The sequence below is a fragment of the Aspergillus vadensis genome (assembly GCF_003184925.1).
Source record: "Aspergillus vadensis CBS 113365 unplaced genomic scaffold BO88scaffold_25, whole genome shotgun sequence".
NCBI classification, from domain to species: domain Eukaryota; kingdom Fungi; phylum Ascomycota; class Eurotiomycetes; order Eurotiales; family Aspergillaceae; genus Aspergillus; species Aspergillus vadensis.
The window spans coordinates 393,906-414,975 of record NW_020292063.1 but is presented as its reverse complement, the minus strand read 5'-3'; the positions used below and the strand labels follow the sequence as shown (position 1 = coordinate 414,975).

The 21,070-nt window shown below is 50.3% G+C and overlaps 9 protein-coding genes and 1 non-coding gene across 10 annotated transcripts; 6 read left to right on the top strand and 4 right to left on the bottom strand.

Annotated features, from left to right (window-relative positions):
- The first annotated feature begins 258 nt into the window (after nucleotides 1–258).
- Nucleotides 259–2,160, top strand: BO88DRAFT_395399 (metalloendopeptidase WSS1). Its single transcript, XM_025705193.1, has 2 exons — nucleotides 259–831; nucleotides 915–2,160. Exons 1-2 carry the CDS (start codon nucleotides 548–550, stop codon nucleotides 1,882–1,884), a joined length of 1,254 nt encoding a protein of 417 aa, XP_025559270.1. The 5' UTR covers nucleotides 259–547; the 3' UTR covers nucleotides 1,885–2,160.
- On the bottom strand, nucleotides 2,121–3,309 carry BO88DRAFT_490718 (oxidoreductase; the record flags this gene model as incomplete). Its single annotated transcript, XM_025712802.1, has 2 exons — nucleotides 2,969–3,309; nucleotides 2,121–2,892 (listed from the first exon to the last, which is right to left on the bottom strand). The coding sequence occupies exons 1-2, from the start codon at nucleotides 3,262–3,264 to the stop codon at nucleotides 2,121–2,123; spliced, it is 1,068 nt and encodes a 355-aa protein (XP_025559269.1). The 5' UTR covers nucleotides 3,265–3,309.
- A 1,994-nt stretch (nucleotides 3,310–5,303) lies between these two features.
- On the bottom strand, nucleotides 5,304–8,564 carry BO88DRAFT_407661 (snoRNA-binding rRNA-processing protein DIP2). Its single transcript, XM_025707497.1, has 3 exons — nucleotides 8,528–8,564; nucleotides 8,206–8,460; nucleotides 5,304–8,135 (listed from the first exon to the last, which is right to left on the bottom strand). The coding sequence occupies exons 1-3, from the start codon at nucleotides 8,542–8,544 to the stop codon at nucleotides 5,519–5,521; spliced, it is 2,889 nt and encodes a 962-aa protein (XP_025559268.1). The 5' UTR covers nucleotides 8,545–8,564; the 3' UTR covers nucleotides 5,304–5,518.
- A 148-nt stretch (nucleotides 8,565–8,712) lies between these two features.
- On the top strand, nucleotides 8,713–10,146 carry BO88DRAFT_407660 (actin-related protein 2/3 complex subunit 2). The gene is made up of 5 exons (XM_025707496.1): nucleotides 8,713–8,872; nucleotides 8,944–9,614; nucleotides 9,671–9,771; nucleotides 9,826–9,874; nucleotides 9,930–10,146. Exons 1-5 carry the CDS (start codon nucleotides 8,811–8,813, stop codon nucleotides 10,007–10,009), a joined length of 963 nt encoding a protein of 320 aa, XP_025559267.1. The 5' UTR covers nucleotides 8,713–8,810; the 3' UTR covers nucleotides 10,010–10,146.
- Nucleotides 10,147–12,348: 2,202 nt separating this feature from the next.
- Nucleotides 12,349–13,561, top strand: BO88DRAFT_428742 (F-box protein; the record flags this gene model as incomplete). Its single annotated transcript, XM_025709100.1, has 2 exons — nucleotides 12,349–13,353; nucleotides 13,415–13,561. 2 exons carry the CDS (start codon nucleotides 12,349–12,351, stop codon nucleotides 13,559–13,561), a joined length of 1,152 nt encoding a protein of 383 aa, XP_025559266.1.
- Nucleotides 13,562–14,291: 730 nt separating this feature from the next.
- BO88DRAFT_490714 (uncharacterized protein) lies at nucleotides 14,292–15,957 on the top strand (the record flags this gene model as incomplete). The annotated part of the gene is made up of 3 exons (XM_025712801.1): nucleotides 14,292–14,597; nucleotides 14,669–14,872; nucleotides 14,944–15,957. The coding sequence occupies exons 1-3, from the start codon at nucleotides 14,301–14,303 to the stop codon at nucleotides 15,955–15,957; spliced, it is 1,515 nt and encodes a 504-aa protein (XP_025559265.1). The 5' UTR covers nucleotides 14,292–14,300.
- Nucleotides 15,958–16,667: 710 nt separating this feature from the next.
- On the top strand, nucleotides 16,668–18,593 carry BO88DRAFT_407658 (uncharacterized protein). The gene is made up of 3 exons (XM_025707495.1): nucleotides 16,668–17,258; nucleotides 17,375–18,039; nucleotides 18,090–18,593. The coding sequence occupies exons 1-3, from the start codon at nucleotides 16,783–16,785 to the stop codon at nucleotides 18,140–18,142; spliced, it is 1,194 nt and encodes a 397-aa protein (XP_025559264.1). The 5' UTR covers nucleotides 16,668–16,782; the 3' UTR covers nucleotides 18,143–18,593.
- Nucleotides 18,594–18,727: 134 nt separating this feature from the next.
- Nucleotides 18,728–18,799, bottom strand: BO88DRAFT_t229. The gene has a single exon. It is a non-coding gene; the product is annotated as a tRNA-Thr (tRNA).
- A 211-nt stretch (nucleotides 18,800–19,010) lies between these two features.
- BO88DRAFT_395381 (rRNA-binding ribosome biosynthesis protein UTP23) lies at nucleotides 19,011–20,361 on the top strand (the record flags this gene model as incomplete). The annotated part of the gene is made up of 3 exons (XM_025705192.1): nucleotides 19,011–19,098; nucleotides 19,177–19,266; nucleotides 19,331–20,361. The coding sequence occupies 3 exons, from the start codon at nucleotides 19,011–19,013 to the stop codon at nucleotides 20,152–20,154; spliced, it is 1,002 nt and encodes a 333-aa protein (XP_025559263.1). The 3' UTR covers nucleotides 20,155–20,361.
- Nucleotides 20,229–21,035, bottom strand: BO88DRAFT_438027 (COX assembly mitochondrial protein). The gene is made up of 2 exons (XM_025709656.1): nucleotides 20,898–21,035; nucleotides 20,229–20,804 (listed from the first exon to the last, which is right to left on the bottom strand). Exons 1-2 carry the CDS (start codon nucleotides 20,929–20,931, stop codon nucleotides 20,530–20,532), a joined length of 309 nt encoding a protein of 102 aa, XP_025559262.1. The 5' UTR covers nucleotides 20,932–21,035; the 3' UTR covers nucleotides 20,229–20,529.
- Between the last annotated feature and the right edge of the window lie 35 nt (nucleotides 21,036–21,070).

The following is a 21,070-nucleotide window of genomic DNA, read 5'->3' as shown; positions in this document are numbered from 1 at the left end:
GACACGCTCCTCAACTCCAAGTACACCCTAGCAACACTACCATCCAAATACACCAATTACACCTCACATTGTACTTACTATCAAAAGAGGACCAAAAATTCTTGTCAAATCAGTATAAAAATCGTTGAGTGGGTAACCACCCGATTGGCCATCCCAGCCTCAGGCACGTATCCACGTGACTCCGGTCCCTGGATGCCTGGATGCCTGGATTAGCAATCGAATCGGAGTGGCACTCAGTTCCTTTCTTTCCAAATGATTCTTTCCCCTGACCATCATCATTGTATTACCCCCTCTATCGCCTGGGGTCATGCCTTTTATTCATCTTAGCGTGTTACTATCCGGTTGGGACACGTTTTCCGCTCACTGACGCAGTTCAAGCGTGGAATATATCTGGTGGAGGCGGTAGCAAGCATCTGCATCTAGATCTGTTTCCGCCTCTTTACTTCAAAAATCGAGTCATTTTCCCTCGGGGTTCCTCAGTATCATCTTTAAACATCTCCCCTTCATAGTGTTGTCTTGAAACCGTGCCTCCAGTATATTCGCCACCATGCGCGAAATAGATCCACTCATTTTTGAATACCAGCATGAAAAGCAACGACCACGGGAATCGGAAGCGTTGTTGATTCTTCGGAAGGTCGCTTCGCTGGTGAAACCCATAATGCGACGACGAGACTGGAAGGTCGGCACGCTCTGTGAATTCTATCCCCATCAGCGGAATTTGCTTGGGTTGAACGTCAATGCGGGTCAGAAGATCTGTCTACGGCTGCGGTATCCTTCTGATCAGCGCCAGTTCTTACCTATCGAGCAGGTAGTGGATACGATGCTTCATGAGTAAGTTGATACTCTATCTTCTACCACGTAGTCCCTCTGTCTTTTCTGCTTGAGGAAGAGCAATGGTTGACGATGATTTGTAGGCTATGTCATATTGTGCATGGACCGCATAATCAGCAGTTTCATGCACTTTGGAACCAGTTACGGGATGAGCATGAAGAGCTTGTCATGAAAGGCTACACAGGAGAAGGGTTTCTTTCTGAAGGACGACGGTTAGGAGGGCGGAAAATGCCTGTCGACGAAGCACGCCGTGTAGCCAGAGCAGCTGCGGAACAGAGACGGTCTCTATCCGCTGGATCTGGACGACGACTTGGTGGTGCGCCTGTCCTGCGCGGAACTGACATGCGCCGAGTCATTGCGGATGCTGCGCAGAGGCGCATAGAAGTGACGAATGGTTGTGCCTCAGGCGCTGACAACAGTGCCGAACTTGCAGAGGAAGCCTCTAGGAATGGTTTCCGAACTAAGGCGGAGGAAGACGATGCTAATGAGCGTGCTATCATGGAAGCGTATATTGATCTGATTGAACAGGAAGAGCGTGAGAGATATGGCCCCTCCTACATTCCGCCGAGTCATGATAATCCCGCCGGTCCGCGGACAACGTTGTCTCCACCCCCTGTTCCGGAGAACAGCAGGCCGAGAGGGCCTTCGCAGCCTGCAGAAACTATTGACCTCGTCTCAGATGATAATCTGTACGATAAGCCGTGGTCATGTCCGACGTGCACGCTCGAAAATCCAGCGAACTTTCTTTGCTGTGATGCGTGTGCATCAGAACGTCCGCGACCAACGACCACTAGGTCTGTTTCGGGCCCTCCTACTGCTACAGCCAGTTCGAGCCAGACAAAACCAGCAGTGAAAAAGAACAAGCGGTCGATGAGTCCGTCGAGCAGGTACACGGGGTTCAAAAACCGGACTCGTGCTGTTGAATCATTAGCTGCCCTCGAGCGGGACGCCAACAAGCGTCCTCTCGGATGGTTATGTGATAGCTGTGGAGCCTTCATGGAAACCGAATGGTGGACATGTTCAAACTGTGGTTTGATGAAGCGCGCATCATGATTGGTATAGCATTTTGAGCGTGGGTGTTTGGCGCAAGAAGGCGTTTCCATTGTATTGATGTTCGCGAATTCCCATGAATTATGGCCTTTTACGAGGTATCATTGTCTCAGTATTAAGGCATTGTTACTGCTGAGACGACTTCAGATTATCTACTACCCCCACTACACGATATAAAGTCTGCCGTGCCTTCGACCGAAATGTCGAGGTTAACACAGCAAAGCTATCTCTCGAGAGAATCAAGCAGTAGCAGCCACCTGCTTCTCTTCCGCCGTCTGCACCCTCAACTCCCCCTTTGTAATCTTCCAGATTATCCAGTCGCTCGCGGACCGATCATCATCAACCTCCCCCTCCTTTAATGGCGGAATCAACGCACTCCCCTTGATCCTTTGCATAGTAACAGACCGATCCGGCCTCGTAAGCAACGCCACGCTCTGGCGCGCCACACTTCCCTGCTCCCCAGGAGCCGTCACAACACGATGAAAAGCACTATGCAGCACACCTCCCGTCCACTTCATCAAAGAATCACCCACATTAATCAGCGCACACCCCGGTCTCGGACGAACATACTCCCAGTTCTCATTCACATTCTCCTTCCCCTTTGGCAGAATCTGCAGCCCACCAGAGACATTGAACAGCATAGTCAGGGCGCCCATATCGGCGTGACCACCTAGCGTTACCTGGGGCTCTCTGCTCTCAGAGCCAGTGTGCTTGGTTTGAGGCCAATTGACGAGTAGTCGCGCAAAAGTGTCAGACTGCTTGTTTAGGGCGCTGCGTTCAGCTAAAGTGTTAGGCGGGAGACCCAGGTTCTCCTCGAGGTGGGCGTAGATGACTTCGAGTGTAGTACGGGCGTGCTCGAAAAAGGCCCGGCATTCGGTACGGTGGCGTTCGATGGGCTCGGGGTTCTCGCGTGGAGGAACGTTGCCTACCATGTCGTCTTGGCTTATGCTGTATGTTTCCATGCTGTCTAGCTTGCCGTCGGCGGTGCGGAGTTTGCCGGAGCGTTTGTATCTGAGTTCAATCCAGTTTCAGATGCATGTGCTGGAAATTACTAATGTAACTAGGAAGAAGTAGTTCTAAGACTTACCCTGCGATGTTGTGAGGGGGGTTGTAGGCGAATCTATCCAGGATTTGCCGATCCAGGCTTAGGGTAGTGGTGGTGAGATTCATCAGCGTCTCTGCATCTTTGAGTAATTGCTCTCCTGTGCCGGAATTTCGAAGGTCAAGGGAAAATATTCCGAGTTCTCGACAGGCTTGGAATAGTTTATATGACTCGGGGGTGCTTGCATTTGCGAGATCTTTGAATGATATCACTGGTATATCTGCGGTGGGGATATCGGAGGGGAATGGAGGGAAGCGATTGAAGTATTCTGGAGTGGGCATGATGGGTCTTCGGTGCTTCTAGCTACGGCGAGTCTACAAAATGAGAGGTGATGAGGAATTGAAGATAGAGGATAGATGGAGGACAGCGTGATCTTGCTGAGACTCCATCTTGATATACCTTGACGATGACGGAAGGGGGGCCAAGGACAACGCTATCCAACACGTCAGATTACACATAAGCTAATGCAGGACGATAATGAATGACAGGTATCAATTGGTCAGAGATGTTCAGCTTTGATCTTCCTTGCATTCTCCAGCTGCTGTTGTGTGACTCCCCACATACTTCACTCCTTTACTCCGGAGCCAGCCTCGTAGGGATTGGTATTCGATAGATACGACGACATCAAGCCAAGGCTGTTCTCTGATCAGCTGTTTAATGACCTAAGAAGTTGCAATGAGACTGATAGGTATCGTCTGTTTGTTTATCGGCTCAGTCTTTAACCTGATGCAGCTGCTTGATGTATGGTGTGGTTATGTAAGTAGTATGCCCTAGATTTCATAGACTTTTACTACTAGAAATCATGATCTCCGTCAACATTCAGGTATGCACTTGATATACAGCATAGATAATCTCTTATATTGTATTAGATCTGAATGAATTTAGAGACTTATTATTTACATTCTGTATTGGTTTTCTCTTGCCAATATAAAGTTATTCTGGCATATCGATGTAGAATTCAACCTCGAGGCCAGCTTCATGTCTGCTAGTACTAATTGGCAAAACATCTGATATTAGAGTGTATAGAGGCTATTTTAATCACAAGCTAGCTAGTATACCAGACATATACTACTATTCAGATCTAAAACCCACGTTTCAGAGACGTCAACACGAAAATCAACCCCCTCTAGGCTTTCTTCGCTGTGGAATACATTCCTACAGCAACAGTCGACCATAATAGTCCCTGAGTGCTCAGGGCCACCCAGAGAGCCCTTTACACTTCCAATCTATACAAACAGGGCCCTTCATATAGTAACCAGCACTTTGTACCACAGTACGCCTTGACTGCTGATTGTTCCCCGCATCACAACCAAAATATCAGGCATGAAAGCAGAGAATATCAGCGTGATTGAACACTGCTAACTCATACCTCACATATAGACAACTGACAAACTCCCCATGTATTATAGTACCAATAAGCTTTATTGTCATCTACTGGATATACTAATTGCATACTCCATTAGGCGGGGAGGCAAAGTATTAGGCGACAGCAATCACTCCTACCGCTTCATTGACCGCCAGAGACGGCAGAAACTAGTGAACCTCGATGAAAAATCCTCGGATTCAGCGGATTTTAGAAACATACAGCTCCCAAAAACTCATTTGAGAATCTGTATAAAATCTTGGCGGTGTGGTGTGGCAGTATGCTAGGCTGAAGCGACCCAAGCTAATAACCAGCTGACTAAGTCCTGACTCACCCACTCTGCCTCCGGCGCAACACTTCCGCCGAAGAAAAATAGCTCCTCCCCATTTTCTTCATTTTCTCCCACTTTCCTTTTCGCACAGCTGGAGCTACGTTTTCTCTCTCTCTCAGCTTGACTGACTCTAATGTTCGAGTCGCAATATAATTTGCCACAATCCGACAACACAACACTACACGACTAACAATTGCTCAGGTATGCATACCAATTTTACCTTGTTTTTTTTTTTTTTCCCTTAATGCAGCTCCATACCCAAAACCGAGGGGTAGAACCAATCAACACTTTCACAACCTACACCTATATGATGAGAATTTTTCTATGAACCGGTATATTAGGAAGAGCCGGAAGAGGAATGGCAGGGACCCCTAAAAATAGGGATGTTCACTGTCGTCGATGCTTATAATGGTTCTGCTGAGTGGTGTTTTCATGGTTGTGAATTGGTTCTAGTCTGTCCCTCTTGGTTTTGGGTTGGATTTGACTGGCTGGATTCTTTTCGTCCGCTATATGTGTGATTGCCAATCTGTTGGGTACTTGTGCTGACAGGTTTATTATAGGTCTTTCTGTGACGAAGTCTTGGTCGGTATATTAGTAATTGAATAGATGAATGCAATACAATTGTTTAGTTGTTATGTTGGAAGCTAGTATGGACGGATCGTTTCATAATTTGACATATCTCTATATCGATTTACAGTGTATCGAAGCCGTTCGTGAACGTGTAACTCCAGGTATAAAACTTTTCGTAACCAAACAATCCAAAACAACAAAATCTCAGGTCTCAACGCCAGTCAGATGCATGTGTAGTACAGGTAGGTATATATCGCTGGCCCACGCGCAATCAGGCAATGCTCATGAACTGCCGCTTCTTGCCCGTGCCCGTCTGCCTCTCCTGCTCCTCGTAGGCGGCTTCGTCGATGTAATCCTTTGTGCTTTGTTCCTGGATCTGTTGGCCGACGAACTGCAGAGCCGACAAGTTGAAACCCATCTCGTCCTTCTGACGAGCCAGGACCTGGCGCAGCGCGGATCGGATACCGTCCAACATCGGCCTCATCATCTTGCTAGCGACGATCTGGCGGTGGTGAGTCTTCAAGATGAAGAACAGCACACGGCAGGTAAGGGGAATGTTCCACTCGCGGCTGGCCCAGATATTGAGGAACGTGAAGAGAGCAGGCACCTTCGAGAAGGGCAAGACAAGCAGAGCGTCTTGAAGAGCGGCTGCGGGGATCTTTTGAACGACGTTCAGGAGATACCGCTCTGCTGAGATGTTGTTCAGAGCCATGTACTGGGCATTGCGCTGTGGGGGTGCAGCGTTAGGCTGTCTGGCCTTAAGAGCGCGCCATTGGCGCATAACCTCCAAGTCCTCCATACCCAGATCCAATGCCTCCATGATCTTTTCACCTGCCATTAATGTCTCTGCAGTTTGTTTGCCAGCGTCAACGGCTTCAGCCTTCTCTCCATCCTGGCCATCCTCGTCCTGATCCAGGGAGGCCATCAGGTTGTTATCGTACATCTCTTCCAATTCTTTCTCCCTCTCTTCCTCAAGGAACAAAGGCTCGTCAGTCTGCTCCCAAGTACGGATGCTCTTATCATGACTAGCGGTGACGATGAAATCTCCAGAGTGACTGATGGTCAAAGCCCAAATTTCACCATGGTGACCAGCCAGCTTTTGGATGTGCTCAAACTTGTCACCGTCCCAGTATTTGATAACTCGATCCTTGCTAGCACTGAAGAAGTTGTGCCCGTTACCATCCTTGTTGTTCGGAACGAAAGCAACAGCCATGACACTGTCCTCGTGGGCCAAGAAGGACTTGTGGCAGTCACCAAAGTCCAAGCCCCAGATACGGACGGTCTTGTCGGCCGAACACGTGACGATCAGCTTGCTGTCCCAAGAAATATCCATGTTGAGAACAGGCAGCTTGTGACCGTAGAGATTGAGGAAGAGTTTGAGGGAGTCAACAAAGAAGACCTTGACCGTGTTGTCCAGAAGTGCAACAGCCAGCAACCGAGCATCAGGGGAGAAGCGAACGTTAAGGATGTCATCCGAAACCTTGAGCGTTCTCGTGTGCACCAGCTTGAGTCGGGGGGTTGTTCTCTTGGTACCGGGAATTTCTTCTTGAACCACCTGGAAGTTCCAGAACTTCGCAGATTTGTCGGCACTACCACTCACCAAAGACTTGCCGTCGGGGTGGATTTGAATGGACCAGACCGGCCCGTCGTGCGCTTTGATCGTATCCAGAAGGGTCGACGAGGCGATGTCGAAAACCTCAAGCTGGCCATCCTTGTTTCCCACAACAACAATTTTATCACCAGGAAGGAAAGCAGAGCACAGAGCATACCCACATTCAAGAGTACGCAGACAGCTTTGGGTACGGACGTTCCAGATCTTGAGGCTGCCGTTGGAGGCAGACGCCAGCATCCGATCGTCCGAGCTCAAGGCCACTGATCTGATGTCGGTGCGGTGGCCGGGGATGTCCACTGCCAAGTTCCGGCTGTAGTCTGGCTCCTCCTCATCCTTGTTCTTCTTGTTCGCGGTCACAACGCTGTAAGCTTCGAGTTGGTTGTTGGTGGTCGCGGCCAGGAGTTGCAGACTTCCAGTTGACTTCGTGCGAATCCAGTCAAAGGACCGGACCTTACCGCCAGTGCGTACAATAGTGTGAGGAACAAAAACTTCCGAGACAGGCGCAGATGAGGCATCCTCTGATTTCTCATTGGCTTCCTCAGCAGCTGCTCCATCCTTGTCAGCTGCACGCTGCGCGTCCTTCTCCTTTCTCCTCTTGCGCTTCCTGGCCAGGCTCTTTTGCACCTCGGTCTGCGAGCGAATGCGCCAAATCTCGACTGCCTTCTCAGACCCGTGGATTCCAATGTAGTCCGCTCGAGGGTGAAATCTGATTCCGATTGTGCGGTCCTTTCCATTTCGATAAAACGTGCCCCGGTCCGTCAAGATCTTCTGTCCCTCCGAGCCAACCTTCTCTTTGGAAATGTGAATCATAGCACTCTCATCAATCGACCAGGCCTTCAGTTCTCCATCATTTCCTGCCGTAATACAACCACTCTGGTCGGGCGAGAGACCTAGGCTCCAACACTCGCCGTTGGACTGTGCCACATGTGTTTCGATGCAGTGTTGCGCAGCCAAGTCCCATACTTTGATCAGAGCGTCTTTTCCAGTCGTCAACAGAAAACCCGCATGCTCACTGAGACCGGCTTCATTGAGCAATTCAATGGACGGGGTAAGGAAATGGAGCGATGTAATCTGATCGGTGTGTCCGCGCAGTTTGAAAAGTCCGACTTCCGCAACCAGATCCCATACAATAATGTCCGTGTCTCTCGAACCACTTGCGAGGCGGACACCTGTGCTATCGAAGGCAAGCTGAGTGATGGCCGACTTGTGGCCATTGAAGGAAATAATCACCGTCTCGGTCCGCGAATCCCAGATACGAATGCTGCCGTCTTCATAACTATATCACAAAGGGGCATCCGAATTAGTAAGGTAGCGTACCAAAATGCTACAATGGCGAGAAAACTTACCCGACCGCAAAAATATCCTCATCCGTCTTGCTCTGCGTGATTATCGTGACCTGCGCCTTGCAAGACGTATCGTGCCATCTGCCCAGTAGTTCACCCTTCTTAATGTCCCAACAGAGAACCTCCTCGCTCGCACCCACGAAGGCTCGCCCAGAGCCTGTCCGACGTGCGGAACCCGCGAGTTCATCGTCCCGGGCCCAGATCGCATTCGACGAGCCGGACGCAATGAGCCCGAAAGTTTTCGAATGCTCGAATTTACTGAAGAAGTCAGTACACAGAAAATACTTTCGGGGTAAAATGCTACACCCTTGAGCGCCTCACTTACAAATATGACTTCACCATCGTTGGGTGTTTGCGACCTGGGAAAAATTTTGGGAGCTCGGAGAATGAATGCTATCGATAGGCGCAAATGGCGGCGGTCGCTACGGAGAGCGACAGCGACCACTGCCGGCCTCCCCCACCGCCTGCCGGTTCCCCAAAGCCCCCATCAACGTAACTCCCATCGTGGCAGTGACCCTCGTGGGATTGAAAGCCAGAATTAAAGGAAAGGGAATCGCAGGTCGAGAATCTGAATCTATTACTCATTATCATTGGATGCGTCCGTCAACATGCTTTTGCTAGACTACCACAACGTTCTCATCCACTCCCTCCTGACGGAGCGGTTCTCTGGGTACAGCTTTCCCCCCCGCCTCCGGTATACGCCAGGCTACCAGCTAACAGCTCCATTCATGCTTCCTTCAGAGCCCCGCCCGTGTCAATCGACCAAATCGTTTCCGATTTTGACGGGGTGACCTTCCATCTGTCTACGCCAGAATCCAAAACCAAGATCCTCATTTCTATCAACGTGAAATGCTTCCGGGAGCTTGTCCAGTACGGTGCCCAGGAGGTGCTGGAAAGGGAATACGGCCCCTACATTGTCACCCCGGAGCCCGGCTATGACTTCTCCGTCCTGATCGATCTAGAGAACCTGCCCGCCGAGCAGGAGGCGAAGGATGAACTTATCATGCGCCTGGCGCTGATGAAGCGCAACGCCATGGCCGCCCCCTTCGAGAGAGCATTCGATGAGTTCGCTAAGCTGGCCGAAGAGGCTTCGAGATACACGAGCGAGACTGCGCCCCAGGGAGTTAAGGAAGGAGGAGAGGTTATGGCCATCCACTATCGAGAGGAGGAAGCGATTTACATTAAAGCCAGTCATGATCGTGTCACGGTGATCTTCAGCACAGTGTTCCGGGAGGAGACAGATCGCATCTTTGGCAAGGTGTTCCTGCAGGAATTCGTCGATGCCAGACGCCGTGTCCTTACCTTGCAAAATGCCCCTCAAGTGCTCTTCCGAAACGACTGTCCCCTGGAGCTGGCTGGTGTGCCTGGCCTCCAGAACGGTAACGACGGTAGTATCAGCTATGTCACTTTCGGTATGTATTCGGGGATATGCATCACCCATCCGTTAGCTGTTACTAACCGCTCATAGTCCTGTTCCCTCGCCACCTGACCCCACAGCGACGCTATGAGAACATTTCTCACATCCAGATTTTCCGGGATTACTTCCATTACCACATCAAAGCATCCAAGGTAGCTCTCCAAGTCATTTTGCAGGCCAGGTCAACATGCTTACTTAGGATCCAGGCATACATTCACACTAGGATGCGCAAGAGGACCGCGGACTTCCTCCAAGGTAAGAGTGGACCCCCCAACAATAAAGGTATGTCCATGTCACTAATGAATGATAGTTCTCAACCGGGCGCGGCCCGAGAACGAGGAGCGAGAAAGGAAGACGGCCAGTGGCCGTACTTTCAGGGTTCAGGGATAGAGAGCTGGCTCAAGAATATAATCTTTGTAAATTGCAGGCGAGGGGTGACATACGCACATGCATAGGTCGATCTTATTTTTCTCTAGGATGTATAGGTTGTCGAGCATCATAAGTATTTTTTATTTCCCTTTTCTTAACTTATCTCTTGATTTCGTTACTTTTTATTATATTTATCCTCGCTATCTCGCATTGTCAAACGCATGACAGCTGCATGTGGCTTGAAGTAGTAGTGCGGCTGCCTTGCTTTGTTTTATTTGCTGCAATATAACACTACTAACCAACCCATAAATACCGCCGGCTGCTGCTTCAGCTCTCCCTCCCGTCCCCTCTCTTCCCTGTTACGAATGCTTGACAAGCTGCAGCAGAGCTGAAAACACCTGAAAATGAACGCTTTGAGGGAGCCGCCTTAATCTCCACTACAATGTTTCACTTTCCCCATCTGTCACAGAGTATTTTCCGGTCTAACCTCAACCCCGTCCTGCACGTTAAGCACACTGGCGTGGGCCTAGTCACTGCGCTATTCCGCTATGGCCGACGAACACTCGCGCAGGATGCACTGATTCGGAATCGAGCCTCAGATCGGCCGAAGCACTCCGATATGTTACCGTGGCTGTCTTCTAGCTGCAGCCACAGGTCCAGCTGGGTGAAAAGCAAACAGATGACCCGATTTAAGCGTGTGAACCATCCGAACCGCCCTATTAATGCACCTGATCGTCAAATATGACTCGGATCGCCCGACAGGTGGCCTTCAATTGGGCAAGAAGTCCCAGGGGATCGGTTCGGTGTCACACATTGACTGCAAGGAGATTAAACCGGTGTTGACTGATGGCCAGGATTCGTGGGGGTAGTCGCTATCTAGCCAGCCTCGATCGGAGAAACGGGGTGCTGTGGTGATGAGGTGATCTCAGCTCTCGTCTAACCTACGTTGATCGTCTCCGACATCTCCGCAGGTTTTTATTCGACACCGTCGAGTAACTGCCTGATTGCTGGCTGGCTGGATGGGTGTTTGGGAGATGTGGTCGGCTCGGCGTGCTATCCTCCATGTTGGGTCTATCTATCATACGGGGTACATGCCGATAACCGCTTCCTGCGACTTTAGTGGGATTACCGCATATTTTCTTTTGCAAACCGACACCAGGGATTCACGCTGCATTGGCGTCCCCATCAAATGCGCAATGGCCAAGAACGGTCAACGCTGACCCCAATCCGTACGTTCTTCCGGATATCAGCTCCTCTAGTTCAGTCCTAGGCACGAGCAGTGAAAGGATCGCATGTGACACTGGACACCCGCTCCGTTCAAGCTGTACAGCGGGTGTAGTTTAGTCTAACCTGCACTAACAAATGAGAAACACCGCGACGGGTCGCGACAGAAGGCATGCGCCACCGGATTTTCCAGCTCGACGGTGAAGTGCAAACATGTTGGACATGAGCCACGTCCTATCCCAAGCAAGTCATGCATGGTTTTTGTATGCCCAGCACTATCTAGCCGATAGTGCGCTGTAGAAGAGGGCGGCCATTCGCCTTGATCGTGCCAGGTCAGCCGTCTAGTTGGTTAAGTGGGTTTTCTAGCAGAAGCCGTCTATATTGAATCTGTTCCCACCGGACTAAAAAGTGACAGCAATAGCTAGAGCCCGAGTAAACCCTTTTTGATTTTCCTGACCGCAACCCAATGGCAACACCTGTTCGTGGCTGATTCACTTTTTGCTTACGTTTCCCCTTTCTTCTATTTGATGCGAAATATTACTGAGGTTTTAAGTAGAGCATCCTCACTCGCTACTTCGTTCCAACCGAGAATGTGACCATCTCTTCGGCTAGAGGGGCCAGTCTCGACGGTGAGAACTACTAAAACTGTCGGGGGGACCCCGCCTGCAAGGTATCCCTGCCAGGGCGCAGCTTAGCCCTCCAGAGCGTCGCAACCCTGCATGCTATATATCGCAGCGCTTCTGCTCCAGCGCGAAAAAAACTAGATGTGATCCGCAGCAATATCTGCTACCGTTCTGCTTTACGCAAACAATCATTGCGTTTCTCCTGCATTTCCCTTCCCTTATATCGCCAACAGACAGTTCCCTAGACCACCCAAGCCCATATAACGGCCAAAAATCCAACGTTAACAACAAGGGAATCAGCTTCTGTCATAGTTTTGACCGAATCTTTTCATATTCATACCTTTCTCCGCTCGTGGTAGCTTACTCCCGCTTTATCCACCCCCTGGGGCGACCATGTTGAGGGGACCTTGAACTGCGGACAAACGGAGTGGCCGACCAGGCAGCGCCCAAAGTACGGGCGACAACATATTACTGGCAGTCAGAGGATCTTATGGGAGGGTTAAACGTCTAGCCATGTCTCACAAACTGTCCGACAAGATCAGCTTATTACCCTTAGAACTCATCCTTCACATACTTTCCTACCTTCCCTTCGAGTCCTTGCTTGCCTTCGGCGAAACATCTCGCGCCAACTATGAGTCCCATACCCTCTGTCTTGAATGTCTACGATTAGGGGTTTTTGAAAAGCGCATTCACTCTGTGATATCCTTGCTCCAGGCTGGCTGGACCACGCCGGATCAAATGGCACAGATTTCCAGTCACAACAAACAAGCGAATGACTACACAATATCCATCATCCAACCTGCCATGAGCCGCCTTGCGAGCGACTTGGACAGCAAGCCTCTACTGAAAATGAAAAGCTTGAAAAGACGGTGCCCTGCACTACTTGAGAAATCCCGAACATTGGAGCAGATGATTAGGGAGCAGAACAGGGTTTTTGCCCAAGTGGTGAATCGGTATGGCCGAGGACTTAGGAAACTGGAGTTTATGGCGTATGATCTTGACAGCGAGGGTGCCATGGCTCTAGCTTCCAAATGCAAAAACATATTGCATCATCTAGCATTGCGCTTTGAGCATCCACACATTCGGGACGGCCCCATCAGACCTAGCACTTGGCTGAATCCTGCCCCGGGAAGTACGGCATGGAATTTATTCCTCGGTATAGGACGGTATCCCCAGTATGGGCTTTGCGGGCTACAGACGTTGATTCTGGAGCGGGCGGGCATCACTCCGTGGCAGTTGACCATGCTTGTGAAGAAAAACCCCAAGCTGACTGTTCTCAAACTGAGAACATGTCGCGGTGCACAGCCTGAGTTTTTAAACTGGCTAGGTGGAGTTTCCTACGAGCCAGAAGAGCAAGGAATCGATGAGAGCAGTCTAGCTCCTGGTCGGAAGCTCAAAGTGCTCTGGTTGGAAAACTGCCACCAGGTACTTGCCCATCCCATTGAAGACTATGAACATCTGCCCAACGAATTTTGCGACTTTGGCCTTGAATGGGTCAGAGGTCTGACCAGCTTGCGTGTAAGTGGAGTTATGTTCTGCGACGCCTTCATTCAATAAGCTGACAGAGTAATCTTGGCAGTCCCTATCTTTCAGCGAGAGCGCCAATATCCCGCCCGAATACATTGACAGGGCCAATAGTGTCCTTTGGAAAATACCAGAAGTCATCTTGTCTTATTCTGGCCATGGGGACAAGGCCCCTATTGAAGTCGATCCTGGGTTGTTGTAGTTTACACCTGGTTTTTTACTTTTATTATTCTTCTCTTTCTTGTTCTCTAGGGGAGGCTTCCTGTTGTTTCGTCTTTCCGGTGACTGGAAATAGTATTCTTCAGTTACTTTGTTTTGGGAGATAGAATTTCTATGCAAACACTTGCAATTATGTGCTAAAGCTACAAGACAATATAAATCAAAACATGACAACACATCATGCATATGATTAGGCAATGTTTGTAGACGTGTATCATACCGGTCTGTTTGTATCGTGTTTCACAGGCAACTTTAAGCACCTCACGGAAGCACTTGCGAGTGGCACCGCATATCTCTATATACCTCAATAAGGTAATTACAACTCACAAAGTAGAAACAACGAGAGACCTGGCTAGGCTTTCACCAGTACTCAGATGAACAGCTCCATTTCCCTCTCAAGTAGTAGCAACTGCTTATCTGTCCAAGTCATAGATAGCAGTGAGGATGAAATGGCTGAAGAGCAGGTACTGTCTCTGGCTGTTGACCCCGTGAGCGCCTTCTCGTTTTTACTCCCAGCATCAATAAGGCCACAACCCAAGAAACACCTCTCATCTTGTAGTGTTAACACCCAGCATGATAATTCACTGTCTTCTCTACCTGTCAAGAAGACATGAGTCTACTCTTGCAAATAATTGAAACTTACCGTTAACCTTCTCATCTCGTCTCTCATCGGCGGCCTCACCACTCAAACGGAGTCTGATCCCCGCCGTACTGTGACATTCATGGAATCATCTTGGAAAGCGAGCAAAATGACACCGAGTCACAGATCCGCTTCCCAGCTATGGGCTATCGCTCGGCGTAAGCTCTTCACTCGGCGTGAACCCAGGAGCAGCGAGCATGACTACCTCCAACACCGTTCCTTTAATTCTATTTCCTCTTCTTCCTTCAGCGAGCACACTGACGGCTTCTACAAGTACTCGTTGGAAGTTCTACAACAGAGTGACGAAGAATACAGAGATACGGTTGAGAGCATGGGATTGCGGTTTTCGGACAGCACAGGGATGTCGTACACGTCAGCTGTATGTTGGCTTTGGCATCTTGTCGTGAATCTGTCCCCCATTCTGGTTGGAAACTGACACCAATTTGACAGCGAACGGCCCCTGCCGAATTTCCTTTTTCGCCTTACGCTGTCGGCGCTGTCGAATGGAATACTGTCACGGGGTATCTCAAGAATCTGGATGATGCGCAGGGTTATGATGTTTCGTCCTGGAGGGATAGTGTGCTGGCTGTATACGTGAAGGTATACACCGTCGCTAAAGTGGTCTTCATGTGCTTTATCCACTATGGCGTTGAAGTAAGGAGATCATAAGCTCAAAGTCCGGCACAGAAGGATAGCCGCTAACTCCTTGGTGTATCTGTTTCTAGCTGGATGGATTTCAGGGCGGCCTAATGGTTTGCATCAGGGACGCAGAAGATGCCATCGCGTCCAAGAAGATCGCTCCCTTGGTTGAATGCGTTGAGAAGTTGTACCACGCCCTTTACGCGAGGCTTATGATGGAGCTTGTCATGGTCGACCTATGCTCTTGCTTCAGTATCGAGGTAACCCGCGTTTCTTCGCATAACAACTTCATGCTCCCTGAGCCACGCCACTTGTACAACATATTCTTGACTTGCAAGCAGATCCTCGACAGCCCGACTGTCTGCAAGATCTTTAACAAAGAATCTGTTCGGAACTATCAGGCTACTTTCGTCCACCGCGCTGTGGCAAAGGTCAACAGTATGCCGTTCGCCCTGGACGATCTTATCGGATATAGGAGGTTTACCCTTGGAATTATCGACAACCCGGATTCTTCATTTCGCCAGAAGTGGGCTGGGAGTGGCCTGATCTACCATATGCCACCGCCAAAGGTCCTGATTGTTCATTCTGAGAGATACATGTCCTTCACACCGAGAAACACTTATCAGTTTATGATCCCCCAGCAGCCCCTCCCCTTCATACAGCGGCACAATGTCGACCCAGCATTCACAGAAAGGGCACGTACTTCGGATCACCGGCAGGCCGCGCTAGCCATGCTCGAAGGCAAGACTGTGGGTGTTCTCCGGAACCAGGGCACCATGCAGCAGCTGATCGAATACACCAAACGGAGAAAGTGTGTATGCCAATCGGCTTGCAGTTGCGGGCAGGATTGTACCCAGGATCCGGACCGTCTCTGCCCCTGCGCAGAGTTGAATATGATCCTGTTACTGAGTCAGGTTAACGCAAACCGTGGGACTCTTGGAATTCGCGACCGGTGCACGGTTCTTTCGAAGGCCGTGTTCCAAGAGCTTTCTTCCATCCGGGAAGATGTTGACGTCTTTGTGATCGGATTGGCCCTGAACCGGGCTGTTAGGATCTTCGGCGAAGAGATGCAGAAAGAATTGTTTGCCGGCATCATTTAAACCCAAACGACTGCAATTGAGTAGCTGGTCTGGTATTTACTGGCGTTGGGTGGCATGATGAGAGCGTTGAGGCGTGCGTGGAGTGAGGGGTGTTATTGCTTTTTCTTTCTTTGCTGAGATTCCGTTGATTTTCCTTGGTCTTTTCCCCTCTGAGTAGACATGCCTGACGATCATCATATTTCCGAAGATCTCGTATTTGTACAACGAAAAGTGTTGGGAAATGTGAGTGATTCCGAAGGAAAGTGAGTATCATGTCCGATCAGTGGATGGTTCATCGATGAGGTAGATACATCTATACATGGTTTACATAGGAGAGGGAATGGTCCGTATGAATTAAAAAAGAAATTGAACATGCAACCTAGTGGTATAAAAAGTAAAGGGGTATGATAAATATGGGCCATCTGCAAGCCAATACTAGCTCGTGTTACCTGCCAGTATGGTTGCGTCGGTGTGTGGGGGTTATGTCGAATTGTATGGGGAAAAGAAGGGGAGATGGGGTGGTAGTGAATGGAATGTGAGAATGATCTTCTAAATTAGCTAGCTCATCATTCAAATTCAAGCTCAGGCTTAAGCTCAAGCTTCCCCTGTCATTTCTCAACATCTTTGTAGATACTCTCAACCGCAACAAACCCAAAGTCAGGTGGGGCGCAGGTGACCGGGGATGGGGCAAAGTTGGTCAGAAAGTTGGCCGTGGTTCGCAAGTCGGCAAGATTTTCATTTGGCTCTGGCCAAAATCCAGCTTCCCGAGAAAACGAGTCTGTCTGTATCTGCGCTTGTCTGGGATTCCCGCCCGGCACAGCAATCTCTAGGAAACCTTTAGCGGGCATGGTGCCCAAGACTGTTGTTAGTTCGACAGGTTGTTTATCATTCTTCTCCTCACCTCTCGCTTCGCCGGTAGTAATTAGACGCAGCCCACTGTGGAGCGCTCATTCCGGGGCCCCCAGCATCTGGGTGCGACGATATCGCGCCGTCTGGCCTTCCTACGGCATCACCACCCCCATCCCGGATCCTAATCCACAGTTCCCCATCTCCCGCTCGCCTTTCTGCTTCCAGACAGGCTATGCGCTCTGCGCCAAACGGCCCTCGCGTCCCTTCCCCCCACCGTTCCTGTCTCCGCCCTCTTCCTCCTTTTCCGACCCGCTGACCACCCACTACCTGAGTCAGGATAAGAGATTATCCGTCCGGGGGGATCTGGTCCGCGGCCTGAACAACGGCGACGATGCTGTTTTAGTGGCGGAGAATTACCTCGCCGTGAATGATGGCGTCGGGGCGTGGGCAACCAAGCCGAGAGGTCATGCTGCGTACGTTGTTCTGTCCCTCTGTACTAGTCTCCGCGGGCCCCTACTACTACTGACCCCAACTGGATCCCGTCTCATTCCCTTCCCGCGTGCTGACTTGCCCTTTCTTGTTGATATAGGCTTTGGTCTAGACTGCTCCTCCATTTCTGGGCCCTGGAACTTGAACGAGAACCCAATGGCCAGTCCGAGTTAGATCCTATCGGCTATCTCCAACGCGCATACGAGGAAACCATTCGAGCAACGACTTCCCCAGGTGAATGGCTGGGAACTACCACATCCGTCACAGCAATACTGCATTGGAAGCGCGATGCTACGGGAAATATACGGCCCTTGCTTTACGTGACCAACATAGGTGACTGCAAGATCTATGTCATCCGGCCTAGCGAGAAGAGAATCGTCTTCCGGACCAAGGAACAATGGCATTGGTTTGACTGTCCTATGCAGCTGGGCACCAACAGCGTCGATACTCCCCAGAAGGATGCAGTCCTTTCCTTGATTGATGTGCAGGAGGATGACCTTGTGGTGGCCGTGTCAGATGGTATCGTGGACAATCTGTGGGAGCATGAGATCCTGACGATCATCCTGGATAGTCTGGAGAAGTGGCAGCAAGGACGTCATGAAGACAAGGACTCGGAGTGGGCGCCTCCGGCTGTGATGGCGGACGAGCAGATGGTGTTTATAGCGAGGGAGCTGCTCAAATCTGCTCTGGAGATCGCCCAAGATCCCTTTGCGGAGAGTCCATACATGGAGAAGGCGGTGGATGAAGGACTGGCCGTGCAGGGTGGTGAGTATCTTCGCATACCGTTTCAGTGGGGTAAACTAATATTGATACAGGGAAAATGGACGATATCAGTGTGGTAATCGGCTCTTGCAGGAGGAGGACGTAATTGACCTATCTACCGGTGACCTGCACGCAGGCAGTGGGTTAGGGGTGAAGCAGGGCTTACACATCTCATGTCAGCACGGAGTTGACTTGCACAGCCTTTCATACTTGACTTCCGCACAAACCTACGTCTGGAGGTGTTGTGACAGAGGGCGATCGACAACATAGCAGATGTCCGAATCAACTTCGGCTCGGCCGTCGGACAATCGCTTGATTACATTGCATACGCACTATATGTGCATGGCATGGGTGGTGTATATGTTGCATGTTGGGATCTGGGGCTCTTTGAGGACCGGTTCAAAGGGGAGGTAATGGCGTTTGTGGGACATTTGACGTTTCGGGCTATATATATTCTACTGGCACAGCGACATAGACTATTGCTTATTATCATTGCATAAATACCCGTGACATATTCTGCCAATCTATCAAACTTTCTTTTTGAGGCAAAAAGTAAACACGTACTCTCCCCCACACCCTATTTAGTACCTGGCCAGCCGAAATTTCTTTTCCTATACACGCACACTACATATACAACAACACTTATCTCTTCCCATCACGAACAAAACAAAAACAAAAGAGAAAAAGAAATTGCCTCCACGCGGGATCGAACCGCGGACCTCATCATTACTAGTGATGCGCTCTACCACTGAGCCATAGAGGCGATTTGATGAAAGATGGCCCCATAATTGACTCCATCAACGGCCGCTTAGCCAGCCCACGCACAGACCAACATCCCGAGCTCTGTCCTCCGCCCGGCAAAAAAAAGTGACCGCCGCAGCAAAGAAAAAAAAGTCCAATTGCACCAATCCCAAATCCCATCACAGGTCATACATACTACATATTAACGCACCTCAGACGACCAGACAGTCAAGATGAGGGCCAAGCGATCCAAGAAGTACCGCAAGCTCATGCACCAGTATGAGCTTACGTTCGGGTTCCGTGAGCCGTATCAGGTTTTGGGTATGCAGACATTCATTTATCTATTCTTTTATACTATCATGTCAAGGATAAGGGTATACTAACTAGAAAATGTGACAGTTGACTCCAATTTTCTCCGCGCCGTCCACTCTTTCAAAATGGACTTGATCCCCGCTCTGGAGCGCACTCTTCAAGGCAAACCCAAGCCTCGTATGTTGCCCCGGATATCAACCACAACCATACCTGCAATTAGCATACTAACGCAATGAATCAGTCCTCACAAAATGCTCACTCGCCGCAATAATGGCCTCCCAACCCATCAACCCTAAGACCAACAACCCCTACCGCCCTGACCACCTTCCCCCACCCACCACTCTCCCTCTCCGCCACTGCTCCCACAACGCCGACTCGACCCCCATCGACGAAGTCGAGTGCCTGCTCTCCCTCCTCTCCCCGTCCGCCGAGAGCAAAAAGAACAAGGAACATTACATCCTCGCGACGGCGGACCCGCACAACGCCAAGGACAAGTCCGCGACGGATAACTCGGCCGCGGGACGGAAACGCAAGCGCGACGCAGAGGATAAGGCTGAGGCGGCGCTTCGGAAGTCGAGGTTGCTGCGGCGTCAGGCTCGGTCGATTCCGGGTGTGCCGATTGTGTATGTGAAGCGGTCGGTGATGGTGTTGGAGCCGATGAGTGACCCGTCGGATGCGATTAGGGAGGGCGTGGAGAAGGGGAAGTTTAGGGTTGGGTTGAATGATGAGGCGAAGAAGAAGACGACGACAGCTGCGGACGGGGAGAAGACGAAGAAGAAGAGGGACTTGAAGAAGCCCAAGGGCCCGAATCCGCTGAGTGTGAAGAAGCCGAAGAAGAGGGCGCCCGAGGGTACCACTGCCGGGAAGACGGAGAAGCCGAAGAGAGAGGCGGAGGAGAGACCCGCTGCGGAGGAGAGGGAGGGTGAGGATGGAGATGCGGCGCCGAAGGCGAAGCGCAGACGTCGTCATCATAAGGGCGGTGCTGGGAGGACGGATGGTGAGGGTGAGGGTGGTGCGGAGGCTGTTGCTGCTGCTGCTACGCCAGCTGATGCCATGGATGATTGATTGCTTTGCTAAGGTGCTACTTTTCTTTTAACTTGACTTCATGGTACGGCGTTCGGCGGACGAGATAAAAAAGTGTCCATATGAATTGTGTATAGGTAGTTATCACCAATATTGATAGACGATTCCAACATCCAACATACCCATCCCAGCACAACACAACCCAAAGAAGCATAGCATACACTGAAGAAGCAGTAGCAGCATAAGAAGAGAGAAAAATATGATATAATATAGTATAATATAATCCCAAACGCCAATCAATGTAAGCAACCCACATGCACCCAGCCAGCCCATCAGACACATACATCAATCATATCATACACACCACCAGCACCAGCACCCCACCCTATCCCATCAACCAAGCGCAAAGTTACAGATTTATTTCTCCGCCGAACTGGAACTCGAACCCGAAGAAGCAGAAGCCAACGAAGAAATCGACCCCGTCTCCGCAAGCGCCTTCTCCTCAGCCCAAATACGCTCGATCTTCTTGCGCTTCTCCTTCGCCTCATCCCGGTTGCGCTTTGCGCGCGCATACCGCTCCGCCGCTAAACATTTGTTCACGTCGCGCTTGACATCGTTGCATCCACCCAGAGCTTTGTGAATGAAGCCTCGTGCGTGGCATTCATCCAGGGCGGTCATGATTTCTTCGCAGTCTGTTGAGGGGGAGAGTTAGTTGGGTGCTTGGTGTGGTATGATGTGATGTGAACTGATGTCGGTGATGGAGAAATGGGGTAGAGGTAACGTACTTGCGTTGTAGGGGGTGTGGAGGTGGGAATGCATCTTGAATGTTGTTTAACGGTATCGTATGTTGGGTTGAAATGTATGGAGATATCAATTGAAGTTCTATACAGCAATCGGTCCTAAATGCATTAAATGATCCATATGTGAACGGAAATGGGGAAGGATTTCTTTCCGTAAA

Excerpts from the sequence above, each read along its gene's own strand:
- BO88DRAFT_407661 (XM_025707497.1), bottom strand. Across the intron at positions 8,136-8,205 it reads GAGGATATTTTTGCGGTCGG|TTATGAAGACGGCAGCATTC; the intron begins GTAAGTTTTCTC and ends TTTGTGATATAG.
- BO88DRAFT_438027 (XM_025709656.1), bottom strand. The coding sequence starts at position 20,931 with ATGCATTCCCACCTCCACACCCCCTACAACGCAA. Across the intron at positions 20,805-20,897 it reads CCACACCCCCTACAACGCAA|ACTGCGAAGAAATCATGACC; the intron begins GTACGTTACCTC and ends CCCCCTCAACAG.
- BO88DRAFT_407660 (XM_025707496.1), top strand. The coding sequence starts at position 8,811 with ATGCTTTTGCTAGACTACCACAACGTTCTCATCCACTCCCTCCTGACG. Across the intron at positions 8,873-8,943 it reads CTGACGGAGCGGTTCTCTGG|AGCCCCGCCCGTGTCAATCG; the intron begins GTACAGCTTTCC and ends TGCTTCCTTCAG. Across the intron at positions 9,772-9,825 it reads ACCACATCAAAGCATCCAAG|GCATACATTCACACTAGGAT; the intron begins GTAGCTCTCCAA and ends CTTAGGATCCAG.
- BO88DRAFT_395399 (XM_025705193.1), top strand. The coding sequence starts at position 548 with ATGCGCGAAATAGATCCACTCATTTTTGAATACCAGCATGAAAAGCAA. Across the intron at positions 832-914 it reads GTGGATACGATGCTTCATGA|GCTATGTCATATTGTGCATG; the intron begins GTAAGTTGATAC and ends GATGATTTGTAG.
- BO88DRAFT_407658 (XM_025707495.1), top strand. The coding sequence starts at position 16,783 with ATGGTGCCCAAGACTGTTGTTAGTTCGACAGGTTGTTTATCATTCTTC. Across the intron at positions 17,259-17,374 it reads AAGCCGAGAGGTCATGCTGC|GCTTTGGTCTAGACTGCTCC; the intron begins GTACGTTGTTCT and ends TTGTTGATATAG. Across the intron at positions 18,040-18,089 it reads AGGACTGGCCGTGCAGGGTG|GGAAAATGGACGATATCAGT; the intron begins GTGAGTATCTTC and ends ATATTGATACAG.